At 38.0% G+C, this 12,208-nt stretch overlaps 2 protein-coding genes across 4 annotated transcripts in view; one reads left to right on the top strand and one right to left on the bottom strand.

The window, feature by feature from the left end:
* cbr1 (carbonyl reductase 1) lies at positions 1-5,847 on the bottom strand. Of its 2 annotated transcripts, none has more exons than XM_083523158.1 (4): positions 4,574-5,847; positions 4,120-4,416; positions 1,883-1,990; positions 1-1,021 (listed from the first exon to the last, which is right to left on the bottom strand). In XM_083523158.1, the coding sequence occupies exons 2-4, from the start codon at positions 4,397-4,399 to the stop codon at positions 585-587; spliced, it is 825 nt and encodes a 274-aa protein (XP_083379284.1). In that variant the 5' UTR covers positions 4,400-4,416; positions 4,574-5,847; the 3' UTR covers positions 1-584. The 2 variants fall into 2 exon arrangements, with proteins under 2 accessions (XP_083379284.1, XP_083379283.1); XM_083523157.1 differs by having other exon boundaries at positions 4,120-4,473; positions 4,574-5,846.
* setd4 (SET domain containing 4) overlaps positions 4,811-12,208 on the top strand; it is a 493,820-nt gene continuing 486,422 nt past the window's right edge. For both annotated transcript variants that reach the window (XR_014530518.1, XM_083523137.1), the window contains exons 1-9: positions 4,811-4,952; positions 7,060-7,155; positions 7,252-7,289; positions 8,100-8,188; positions 8,384-8,813; positions 9,424-9,598; positions 9,704-9,785; positions 9,947-10,027; positions 10,147-10,270. Coding sequence is in view for 1 of the 2 variants with exons in the window: in XM_083523137.1 (XP_083379263.1) it covers positions 4,886-4,952; positions 7,060-7,155; positions 7,252-7,289; positions 8,100-8,188; positions 8,384-8,813; positions 9,424-9,598; positions 9,704-9,785; positions 9,947-10,027; positions 10,147-10,270 (1,182 nt within the window). In the remaining variant the exon portion in view is untranslated. The remainder of the gene's footprint in view (positions 4,953-7,059; positions 7,156-7,251; positions 7,290-8,099; positions 8,189-8,383; positions 8,814-9,423; positions 9,599-9,703; positions 9,786-9,946; positions 10,028-10,146; positions 10,271-12,208) is intronic.

Genomic DNA, 12,208 nt, shown 5'->3' with positions numbered 1-12,208 from the left:
TCAAATGCGTTCCAACTTTATTAACTTTTTCATTGATAACATTTTATTTAATAAATTACATTTGTTTCCAATTTAATTGATTACTCAATTTAATGAATATAATAGTGTATTGATTACATTTTATACAGTTTTAAAAGAGGCAAAAGTATTACAAAAATATTTCAAACATTTGTTTGGTCAAAGCAAATATTCATAATGTTAAAATATCTATTATGTTAGAATACAACTTTGATTTTTTATTTTGCAAAATGAGTAAAAGTAATATAATTGTATGTGGAAAAACCTTTTGTCCACAAGCCTTAACTATAAATCATGACTTTGATGATGATAAACATGACATATGGTGTAATTCTAAATATATATGCTATAAGCGGAACAAGGCACACATAGTGTTCATGAGATTAATAAATCAAGTCAAATCTCTTATATGGTTGGTTTGGTTGTGCGGATTATTTAGACTAATTTAACTTATTTTGTTAAGTACCGATACCAAGAAGTGTTCTAATGCAAGTGTCTCAGTAATGTGTAGAAAAACCTAAGTATATTATAACCAAAGTAGGTTACGGGTATGCAGACACATGCCTTCACCATCCCTGCACCTGCTTTTCTGACACAAACTGCCCATGGGGTTCCTTCGACCCAGGTGGTAATAGTGCCAAATAGACTGGAGTAACAGCGCCCTCATCTGGAGATTTTGTAGCATTTGGCCCTGCCATGTCGGTCCTCACCCAGCCTGGACAGCATGCATTGCAGAGGATCTCGTCCCCAGGTCTCTCCTGCGTCAGTTTCCGGGCATGGATCCTGGTCAGGGTGGTCAGGCCAGTCTTGGACACGCCATACGCGGTGTCAGGCCAGCCTCTTTGCACATGAGCACCCTCCTTAGCATCCTTCACGAAGCGCTGCATCAGCCCCACCAGCTCTTCCTCTGTGATGTCGTTGCTGCGGAAGCGAGCCTGGAGGTCCAAATTGCAGTGGCTCAGGGCGATGGAACCCATTACGCTGGAAACGTTCACCACCCTTCCTATGAGGAGAGAAATTGAGTGAGGGAAAATGTGTTACTCCTGTTCTTGTCTAGAGGATTAGCAGTTGAAAACATCTTAGTCTCTTTTGATTTGGTTTGGAATTGGGTTAGATTTCAATCCTGACATTATTGTGTTTGTGGCTGTCAAATGGGTCTGCGTCATCCTATGCCCTCATTCTATTGGTGGCTTGAATTTGAGCAGTGCAACAGCAACCACAATTCATTTAATCAAATATTATTAAACATTGCAGTTAGGTGTCTATTGGTGCAATTCAAATAAATCAGAAAAGAAGTGCACTTGTATAGTTTGAGCCTTTATCCATTATGCATATTTAGATAATATACTGAAGTGGAAAATGTATTGGTACCCCTCCATGAAAAACAAAACAAAAACAAAAGCAATTGGCATCCATGATTGCTCATTGTACTGCCTGCATAGTCTCCTATAGTCTGTATTGTCTTGTGTAGTCTTGTCTATATGCTAAAAGTATAGTGTTGTTATTAATGTCTGTTCAGGTGGAAACAAATTCCTTGCGTGTGTCAACACAACTTGCAGAAAAACCTGATTTTGATATCGAATCGAATTACATTTTTGATCTATGATTATAAACGGTCAGTTCTGAACCACTTTTCTCTTCTCTGCTCTCAAGGAGCCTCATTCAGCTTTTTAAAAGCACTTCATGAGTTGAAATGTGCATCTTAAAGCAGGCAAAACACAAACATTTGCAATACAGGTGGTTCTCCAGGAACAGATTAGGAACCTGTGCTCTAGACGTTGCTTCAGGAGATATAATTGCTGTGTCGTGACGATCGATTTTGAATCTGGAGCGATACAAGTTCAAAGTAGAGGATCTGACTTACCTCCAGGCTTGATGATAGGAAGGAACTCGTCACAAACATCTTTGGTGGCAAAGAAATTAGTCTTGAGTGTCACTTCAGCCTGGGTCCCAAATGGTGTTTTATCAGCCACTGCACATGCAAACAATCAACACGAGTCTTGTGAATGTGAGAGAAATTGGATGTGAATGAACAATACAATCATACATTAGGATTCTTTAAGAAAACACTGAGAAATGTGTAACTCAGCCCAAACAACCCCTAAAGAATGTTATGAACTAAATGTTATGATCAACCTAAATGTTTTATTCTACGGTTGTTATTCAGGATTATTGTAACTTTTGAATGTGGTGTAATATGTCAGTATCATAAGTGTAATAGAACTGACTAAAAACCAAAAGTAATATTCCTTGCACAGAACTACAAGTCTAGTTGCACCATCTTTGAGTCATGAGGGCTGTTTAAAAGGGTGTGACCAACGAATGCATGGAATAAAACAATGGGACTTGCAGAAACAAGAAAATATTATACAAGCTGGTGTGGCGTGATATGGTTTGGGTGTTACCATCCCAAAGTGGATTATTAATCTGTAACCTTGTGGTGTGTTATTCCAAAATATGTATGAGAGTCCTCTGTTTTTTGATTTCGTCTCATTGTTTACGGTCATGCTGGTGAATCCATAATGTATAAAAATGTTAGCATATTTTTCATTTTCCTGACTTCAAGTGTTGAGTCATTAAATTATTGAGTAACAAGAGTTAGATGGCTGGAGAAAGGTGTCCATTTTTACTGGTAAGTTTTTACACTGTATAGTCAGAATTATGTGGACAACTGACCAACAATACCAGAAATAGGAAGTAATGAAGTACAAATACTTTGTTACTGTAATAAGAGTTTGTTACGGTATCAGTACTTCACTTCACTATTAATTGTTTGGACTTTTTTTTTTTTTACTTTTACTCAATTAAAATTTCTTTACACAAAAATCTACTTTTTTCTTCGTACATTTTGAAAACAGGTTCATTACTTTTAATCTATTTGGTGACTTGATCGTATTTTTTGCAACTGGTGTATCGTTTCCATACCACAAATGTGTTTAGGCAGAAGGCAATAAAAAATATGGGGTTAACTTTGACGAGACAGAGGAAGTCAGTGATGTAAGAACTGAGAACAGAGACATTACACACCATCATCATCATCATCATCATCATTTCTCTGCTTGTGTTCTATATGGTGGATATTTAACCTGGATACATTCAATAGGTAACCAAATCTGAAATTCTTTTGCATTAATATATTAATATGATGACGAGGTTCAGTTACCAGCCTCACGCTTAAACAGGTAGAAGCAATAGCTACTTCTTAAGTGCATGTAAGAGCCCAAACTTGAATTGAGTGAAAACGTGTAGTCAGTACTTTAACTTTTGGATATCTGCACTTCTACTTGAGTAAAGGATGTGTGTACTCTTTCGCCATCTCTGATCAATACCCATATGGAGGGCCTTCCACATATCCAAGAAAATGTTTAACATTCATAATTTTATACAACGTCTTTATATGTTGTTCATTTACAATTTCCCTTCAGTGGAAGAAAGAGTTACAAACACTGTCCAGCGTGACAAGAAGCGACATCAATGAAGGCAAATCCCACCAGCCGCAGACGCAGAAGAGTGGAAGTTATTATAAAAAGCGAATGGGGACTTCATCTGTTATATGTATATTTTCAGCAAGCTCATATTGGTGTGATGGTCAGGCGCACGCAAACTTTACACGTGTGCTCTTGGGGCACATCCCCGCACCTTACAACTCTTTCCTTAAACCAAAAAAACCCCTAAAAATTTCCCCTGAAACCAGAAATCAGGGCAGAACATATTGAGGGACTGATCTTCATTTTTAAATAGCTACTTCAGACTCTGGAGAGCATTTGATTGGACAGACGTCATAAAAATCATCATTGGGCAGAATGACATCATAAAAATGGTTGATCCTTATTGGTGGGGGAGAGAGAATGATGCAAAATGAAGGTATTTTTGTTATAAACGCGAGTTTTGTCATTGTTTTTGGAGCAAACTGGTTTATAGATGACATTAAGGCTGACGTATTTATACTAGAAGCTATAAAACTTTAATTACGTGGGAACGCAATACGCGTCTAAAATATTTTAAATAAGTGAATAAAACAACAAAGGAAACCCGTATAGGGTTCCCTTTTTCCCCCGTCATTGCTCGTGCACGTCCCAGCGCGTTCTTACGCGCACTCACTTTTGAAGGCGATCCCCGCGTTGTTGACGAGCACGTCCACGCCGCCGTACTCCGCCCGGAAGAAGTCGCGCGCCGCGCGCATACTGCCCGCGTCCGCGATGTCCAGCTGGCGGAAGAGCGGCGCGAGCCCTTCCGCCTTCAGGCCCTCCACGGCGGCCGCTCCGCGCGCCGCGTCTCGCGCCGTCAGGTACACTTCTCCGTCGTACTGCTTGCACAGCGCGCGCACCACCGCCAGCCCGATGCCCTTGTTCGAGCCCGTCACGACCGCGACCTTCTTCATGGTTCTTCTTCGCGAGGCTGCGGTGGCCGAAAAAAGGAAATGCTGAGTAGCTGCAAGTGCGCGCGTGCGTAACACTAAAGCGTTAGAATTAAATGCAAAATCTCCAATTAGTGCACGGACAGGCAAAGAGTAATAAATGAAGCATGCATGCGTGTTCGATTTAGAAATAAATACCTTTAAGACGTCACTCGGAAGCAAAATTGACAGCAATTACTGATGCACAATGTTTAATACGCAGAACCGGAAATACATGAACCCCACACTATTATATCTATCATCATAGCAACTCTCCCAAAAGGCTGTGAGAGACGTATAGCAGGAAGTCACGTAAAGGACGTGCTTATGTCACAACTCCAAAACCCACGTGGTCATGATCCGCACAGTGACTTTAGGAAAAGAAATGAAGAATAACAAGATTCTGTGTATATACATTGCCATGCACAGGAAAAAGAGTGAGGTAGCCCAAACATCATCCCACCAGACACTATGAAGAACGGAAGTGGAAGAAGAGCAAGGAGGAAAAGAAGGAAAAAACGAGGAGAGACTGGACATGGTAAAGTTTTCTGAAAACAAAGATCGAGACAAAGACAGATTAGTGGAGAACATCAGGACACAACATAATCAGCGACATGGGTGGTGTGATACTGAGAAGTGTTTTTAGTTCCAAAGGGTTGTACTGCTCTTACATCATAGCAAATATGCCAATTATAGCGATCAAAAGTAACCTTTATCCTTCGATAGTTATGGTTGAGGTTGAGGAATGTCAAGCTCATCAAAAGTTTGTCAAGAAAAAGTTAGTCAAAAGTTTAGAGTCACATTGTCCTCCAGTGTTTTTTCTTAATTTTTTTTTATATTATTTTCAACATTGTACATTAGTACTGAAGACAACCAAACTATAAAAGAACCTTCCAGAATGTTTCATAATACGCAAAGAAGGTTTGCTGGTGATAACGTTAGTGCTTTACTCAAAATTAAGGGGCACATTTAACCAGCATGTCTACCACAACATTAAGCAGCATCATGCCATCTAGAGGAAGATGCCATCCCATCATCTGGTTTGCACGTAGTCTGCAAACCATCATTTGTTTTTCCAACAGGACAATGACCCCAAACACACCTTTTAGGTTATTTAAGAGCTGTTAGTTCAAAAAGGAGATCAAAAATCCATTTGAGGAGTTTGAGATGAGTTGGACTGGAGAGTAAAGGAAAAGCAGCCAACATGTACTCAACACTTCTGGAAAAAAAACACTCATGAGGCTGACTGAGAGAATAGCAAGGGTGTGCAAAGCTTTTATCGAGTTATTTTGAACGATCGGAAATATAAAACATATTCGGAATAATTTAACAGGTGCTTGATATCGTATATGCTCATAGTCTGGATGTCTTTAATATTAATGTACAATGTTAAAAATAATCAAAATAAAGGAAAAACACTGAAGGAGAAGGTGTGTCCAAACTTTTGACTTGTACTGTATATGAATGTGTATGTTATGTATTATATATATATATATTTTCTCGTACATTTACTAAAATTTGAGTAGCTTTTCAAGTTACAAAAAGACTCCAAACATCCCATCCATTCCAAGGATTTTCTCATGTCAGAAAACTGTATCGCTTTACTTCTGACTGTTAAAAACACTAGATCCTGGGTCAACAACCTTTTTGAAACTGAGGGCTACCAGTTTGATACACACAGTTTTCAGTTTGATCTGAAATAACACATTTGCTCAATTGACCTTTTATTATATGTTATTATAAATAATTAATGATATGCATCTCTGTGAAGACACAGATCATGTTAATGATTTCTCATAATAATTATCAACAATGATTTAACAAAGTCTTCCCGTGGGCTCACCACCTGCAGGAGGGACCGTAAGGGACGGTGCTGTGAGGATTGGGCAGCAGTCGAAGGCGGGGGCCTACTTAGACTGCTGCCCCCGCGACCCGAATTACGGATAAGCGGGAGAAAATGAATGGATGGATGGATTTAACAAAGTAGGAATCAGCTATTTTTAGAAAAGGCCTGCGGGCTACTCATGTGGTCCTTGTTGGTGACCCCTGCACTAGAGACTCTTCATAAAAAATCATGAAATTGTAAATTAGAGACATTTTAAAGTCTGTTTATGTGGTACAGATATTTAAATCTCTGCGTAATCTGTTCCTTTAGGAACATTTAGGAATTAAATGCGGTTATAGAAAATTATTCAATGCCTTCTCACGAGCTATAATCAAGAATTCAATAAAAAAAATCATCATCACATTAAGACACTTTCCTGGTGTCCTGTATATATGAAACTTGTGTGACTAGTTGACGCCAACTGAAACCTGACAATTTTACTAGCGAATAGAAGTAAAAGAAATTGCTAGATTAGCACGGCCGTGTGCAAAATTCCCCCCCCAAAATTGTTGGTCTGTATTCTAAAACGTCTAATGATGCATTTACATTTGTGTCATCTCGCTTATGCTGGGATTTTAATTCAAGACTTTTGGATTAGAAGTTCAACATCTTGACCACTTCCACTCCATGCATTATGCCCACAATACTTTAAGTAAAAGTGATACTGCAGTTTTGATTCTGAATTGCTTCATGGCTTGACCCCAATGTAGTGACTCACGCTGATTTACTCGTACATTTTTTTTTTTTAAATCGCTTTTAGTGACACTGTCTCATGAAGCGTCGTTTATGGACTTGAGAAGATGGCTTAAACAAAAAGGATTCAGTTCTAAGGGTTTAATTCCAGCCAGCTTTACAGGTAAAATATAAATGAACCTTACGTCTCTTAGCAGAAGTGTGTGATCCATGTTCTGATGTTAATTATAATCTGATGGTGTACATTTTTTTGGTCCAGATACAGGAAGAGGTCTGATGGCTACACAACCGATTGAGGTAGTTTACAGTTTGAATTGTGTAACTAACACACACACATACACACACACACGCACGCACACACACACACACAAACCTAAGTACTGTATGCTAATTTAAAGCAAGAGAAAAAAGCAGAGTGGTTTTTGTTTCTTCGTGTTGCTCCGTCTTTTTGTACCAGAATTGGAAGTACAATAATTCACTATATAGTTATATTTAATACTGTGAATACTTTAATACAATGAAACACATTCTTTCCTGTTTTCACTCAGATCATCTTTAAATCGTAATTACTCACCAGAATCTCGTATCTTTTGAAGATTACTGTTACCGATTCTGCTACTGAGAAACTGCAAATATCAAAAGACTTGGTCAGAACTTCTTAACTTCTGACTGTTATAAAGTCTTGACACTGGAGACTCCCTCAATATATGCCGAATATACATTTCATCAGGGGGAAGCTTCACCACAAAGGCACACAATTGAATAGGATGTCTTTGAAATAAAAATTGCCCTTAATTTGATCTGGGAGCCTGAAACTCGTTCCAGCATGAAATTGCTCTTACGCACATGAGCTCCATGACGATATGCTTTACGCTGATTAGAGCGGTAGATCTTGAGTGGCCTGCTATAGAGAACCTACATCTTTACTAACACCCTTGTGGCCGAATGAGCACAAAGCTCCACAGGCACAATCCAAAATGTAGTAAAACATCTTCCCAGAAGAGTGGAGGTTACTATGACAGCAAATAGGAGGTTCAAAAAGCACATATGAATCTTATGGTCATGTGTCCACAAACTTTTGCTCATATAGCTTATTTCTGATTATAGGCCAATGATCTGGTGATCTCATTACCTGAGAAATGTTTGCTGACTACAAGCAAAGTTCTGGAGAGTTACCTGGGGGAATATATAAAGAGGTACTAATGTCTATCTTACTTTGGATCTTATCTGGATGTTTATCATGATTAAGGATATATGCTACACTGGGTAGAGTGTAAATGTGTATGTGTAGGAGCATGATATTTAATATAACTTATGGGATGGGATGACAATAATAATAATAATAATAATAATAAAAATAAAAAAAATTGGTAAAATATGTGTCTATGCAGGTGGAAGCCACCAGTATCTCCTCTCATTGCACTTTGTTCCTTCCTAATTGCTGAGAGATATCGTGGAGATACAGCAGAATGGAGCCCGTACATCAAAGTCCTCCCAACATCCTATACATGCCCAGTTTACTTCTCAAAAGAAATCACGGATCTTTTGCCCATGGATGTTCGAAAGAAGGCAGAGACACAAAAAGAACAGTTTGAAGAGCTTTATTCCACTTCACTTCCATTCTTCTTGTCTCTTCAGCCCATTTTTACTCATCCTGTAGAGGTAGTGTTTACTCAGGATGCGGTTCGGTGGGCATGGTGCAGTGTCAATACTCGGACGGTGTACATGGAGCATGCCCGGAGCGATTTCCTCTCACGGGAGAAGGATGTTTTTGCACTGGCACCTTATCTGGACTTACTGAACCATTGTCCTGAAGTGCAGGTAAAACAAATTGCTTTGTGCTGTTTTTTAACCTCTTGTTCAGAAGTAATAGCTTGAAGCAGCTGTGACAGAGAAACAAAACTTTATATTGCTTTGGACTTTACTGTAAACTTTTTGGGGCTTGACAGTGGGGCTTGAATATTTTTTCAGTATCCCCTTTTTCACTGTGGTTCCAGTTTTTGGTCCCAAAGTGTTTTATGCTTTATGTCTTTTCTATTTAATATGAAAACACTGTAGTAGTGCAAATGCAGCGAAACAGAATAACTACTGTTTTTGTATTCTTTTCTTTTCTTGCTATCTTTGCCATGGAGTTTTTGGATGAAATTCAATTGAACTGGTCTGTTCATCAAGAATTTCACCCCGTAAACTGCCTAACCAAATCAAAGGAATTGTCTAAGTTTACTTATCTTCATGTTGTGTACTATTACTATGATGCAACCACTTATGGTTAATCTTCCAGTGTCTCTGAACAAGAACAAGACCTCTGTCTTTTGGCTTTTTGCTTTTCAGTGTGTTGTGGAAAGAACATCAGAAATTCCTTGAAAAGAGAATGCTTTGGACGATGACGTGAGCTGTACAAAAACACTGCTGTTTGTTCTCTTCTTGTCAGGTTCAAGCAGGGTTTAATGAGCTGTCCTGTTGCTACGAGATCAGAAGTGTTCACGGCTGTAAAAAATTCCAGCAAGCTTTCATCTGCTACGGTCCCCATGACAACCAGCGTCTCCTTTTGGAATACGGTTTTGTTGCCTCTGGAAATCCACACAGCGTCGTGTACATCGACTTGGGTAAGGATGCTATGACTTTAAGCGAAATGGGCAGAATGTGTTTTGGTTGCAAAAATTTTATTTATTTATTTATTTTTTTATGTCTTCCACTTTTTTTTTCAATAGATACTTTGAAGTTGTGTCTTAATGATGCAGATAAACAGCTTCAGCAGAAACTTCTCTTCCTTGACGACAATGATTTTCTCAGGTTGAATTATTTGCTCTTCAGCACTGAATATTAAAGTGTGACAGATACTGAATGATAAAAGTTTGCTTAAATCAGCTGGTGGAAATGTTCCATGCCTTAACTTCTTTGATCATGGAAGACAAACTCTTGCAGCATATGCCTGCTCTTTCTCTCTGGTATAGGAATCTGACATTTGGTATAGATGGACCATCCTGGAGGCTGATGACAGCTCTTAGGCTACTGTCCATAAAGCCAGAACAATAGTAAGATGCATTTAAGATATCGTATGAGTTTGATATCTTTGATGGTATGATATTTGCTCGTATTCAAATTGGCTTCTGAAAGCAAAAAAAGCTAAATACGTACATAACGTTCTTTTTAGTTCCTGTTGGAAAACTGTCCTCCTGGGGGCACCAGTGAGCCACGATCGAGAGGACTGGTGCATCCTGAAGGCCCAAATCTTATGCCAGTATCTCAATGATGACAATAGCAAAGCACTGTTGAGGGTAAGTACTCATCATTAAAACATCATGAAGTAGCTCAAGGTTGATGGTTCTGGCTCATGATTTGATTCTGTATATTGATATAAGTGCTTTTAAAACAGTAAATCAGAATCTTCCGTCTCCAAACCAACTACCTGCATGTCTTCCCTCACCACATTTATAAACCTCCTCCTTGGTCTTTGTCTTTTCCTCCTTTTTGGTGGCTCCATCCTTAGCATTCTTCTACCCCATGTCCCTCTGCTGCACATGTTCAAACCATCTCAAAAAACTTTCTTAAAAAAAAGGCAAAGCTGATTCGGTCCATGGAGCGTGGTTATCTTATCCGTGGAATTTCTCTTTGCACTCCACCGTTATCTCACAGGTCACGGTCATCTTTCTGCATGAAATTTGAATGCTGGTGTAGCCCCCAGCGTTTTTTTTTAAAGAACATGTTTTTATGCACACACTCACCTGCCAGATATCACAATTTCACTCTTAACTGAAATACATAGTGACATATCTGAAAATTGATTCATATTTATCATGCATTGGATAGTAAGAGTTGCATATACTTTTTGTCTCTAAAATCATCAAAGTGTAACTATATAATTGAAGACGTATGAGTTACTATCACTACACTGCATATTATACAAGGTCAACCGAAATAAAAATGCAGCAAAACACTTTTTGCAATACAGAATTACACGGGAATCCCACTGTATAAGAAACATGGCAGCACGTGTGTACAGAAAACAAATCAAATTTCTGCCGTCTGTTGATTTGTTGCATTTATACGCTACGGATACGAAAACTACATTTTATGATTTCAAAGTCTACATTTCCCCCCAACACTGTGTTTCTCAACCTGCAAAAACAAAACCTGAAAGGTGACCTCTGTACCAATTTAAACAGGAACACATTTGCTTTCCTAGCACATGGGGTTCAACTCTGCAGAGGATTCAAGTGTGTTCATATTTCTTTGTTTTTTTTTTGCTCGAGTTGAAAATTTTTATACTTGTATCTACGGCTGCAACTAGCGATTATTTCTATCATGGATTAATCGGACGATTGTTTTCTTCTTTGATTATTTGGATTAAAAACTACATTTTTTTATTAGATGTGTAGCTTATTGTAACTATATAAAACCCTAATTTAGTGTATTTATGCATAAAAGTGTGCTCAGGAAGTGCAAAAGCCACATATTGAGTTTAACTATCTGTAATTTAGACATTTATAGCTTACAGTGGTTTGTTGAGGAGTGCATGAGGGATTTCTCCTTCGAATAAATTCCCTTATGCAGGGTTGTTTCTTTATGTAAAAAAAATAAAAATAAATCAATATAAAATATTATATAACATTGTAACATTGACAATTTTTGTTTCAAAAATAAAATACACAGATATTTAGTACATTTGTGAAGATATATGCATCTAGAATATACAATTAATTAAATTTTGTATAATAATTAAATGATATGCATAAATAAAATATACAAACATTAAAAACATTAAAAAAAGAATGGAACTTTGAATCGCAGTAAGATAACAGGCTTAATAAAAAAAATAATAAAAAAAAAAATGCATAGGTGCACAAATGCATAAGCATTCGCTGAAAACAGAGACTAAAAAATGTAATAGTTTACTGCTGCTGTTATTTGCTGCTTTTAGATTTAATGTTTGTTCGCACTGTTTTTATTGAATCCATCACTACGTCGCGAGCGAGCTGATTGCACAACCTGATGCTCGTGAGTCACAAAAGAACAGATGCAGTGCGACTTTTCCTTAGTTACAAACAGTTTATACAATAACACTTTATTAAACTACACTTTTACACATTTTTACATGATGAGGATTTTACAGTTTTTCTTACCGTGCTGATGTTCCGCCTTCATCCGTGACATCAGTGTGTTTTCATGAGCTTGTGCATCACTGTGGTACTTCCATGAAACACAAGCTCAGCTTA

This window comes from Silurus aristotelis (assembly GCF_946808225.1).
Source record: "Silurus aristotelis genome assembly, chromosome: 20".
In the NCBI taxonomy this organism is placed as follows: Eukaryota; Metazoa; Chordata; class Actinopteri; order Siluriformes; family Siluridae; genus Silurus; species Silurus aristotelis.
Note: the sequence above shows the minus strand (reverse complement) of the source record. Positions and strands in the feature narration are given on the sequence as shown.

Excerpts from the sequence above, each read along its gene's own strand:
- cbr1 (XM_083523158.1), bottom strand. The coding sequence starts at position 4,399 with ATGAAGAAGGTCGCGGTCGTGACGGGCTCGAACAAGGGCATCGGGCTG. Across the intron at positions 1,991-4,119 it reads CGCGGGGATCGCCTTCAAAA|TGGCTGATAAAACACCATTT; the intron begins GTGAGTGCGCGT and ends TTGCATGTGCAG. Across the intron at positions 1,022-1,882 it reads TCCTATCATCAAGCCTGGAG|GAAGGGTGGTGAACGTTTCC; the intron begins GTAAGTCAGATC and ends CTCTCCTCATAG.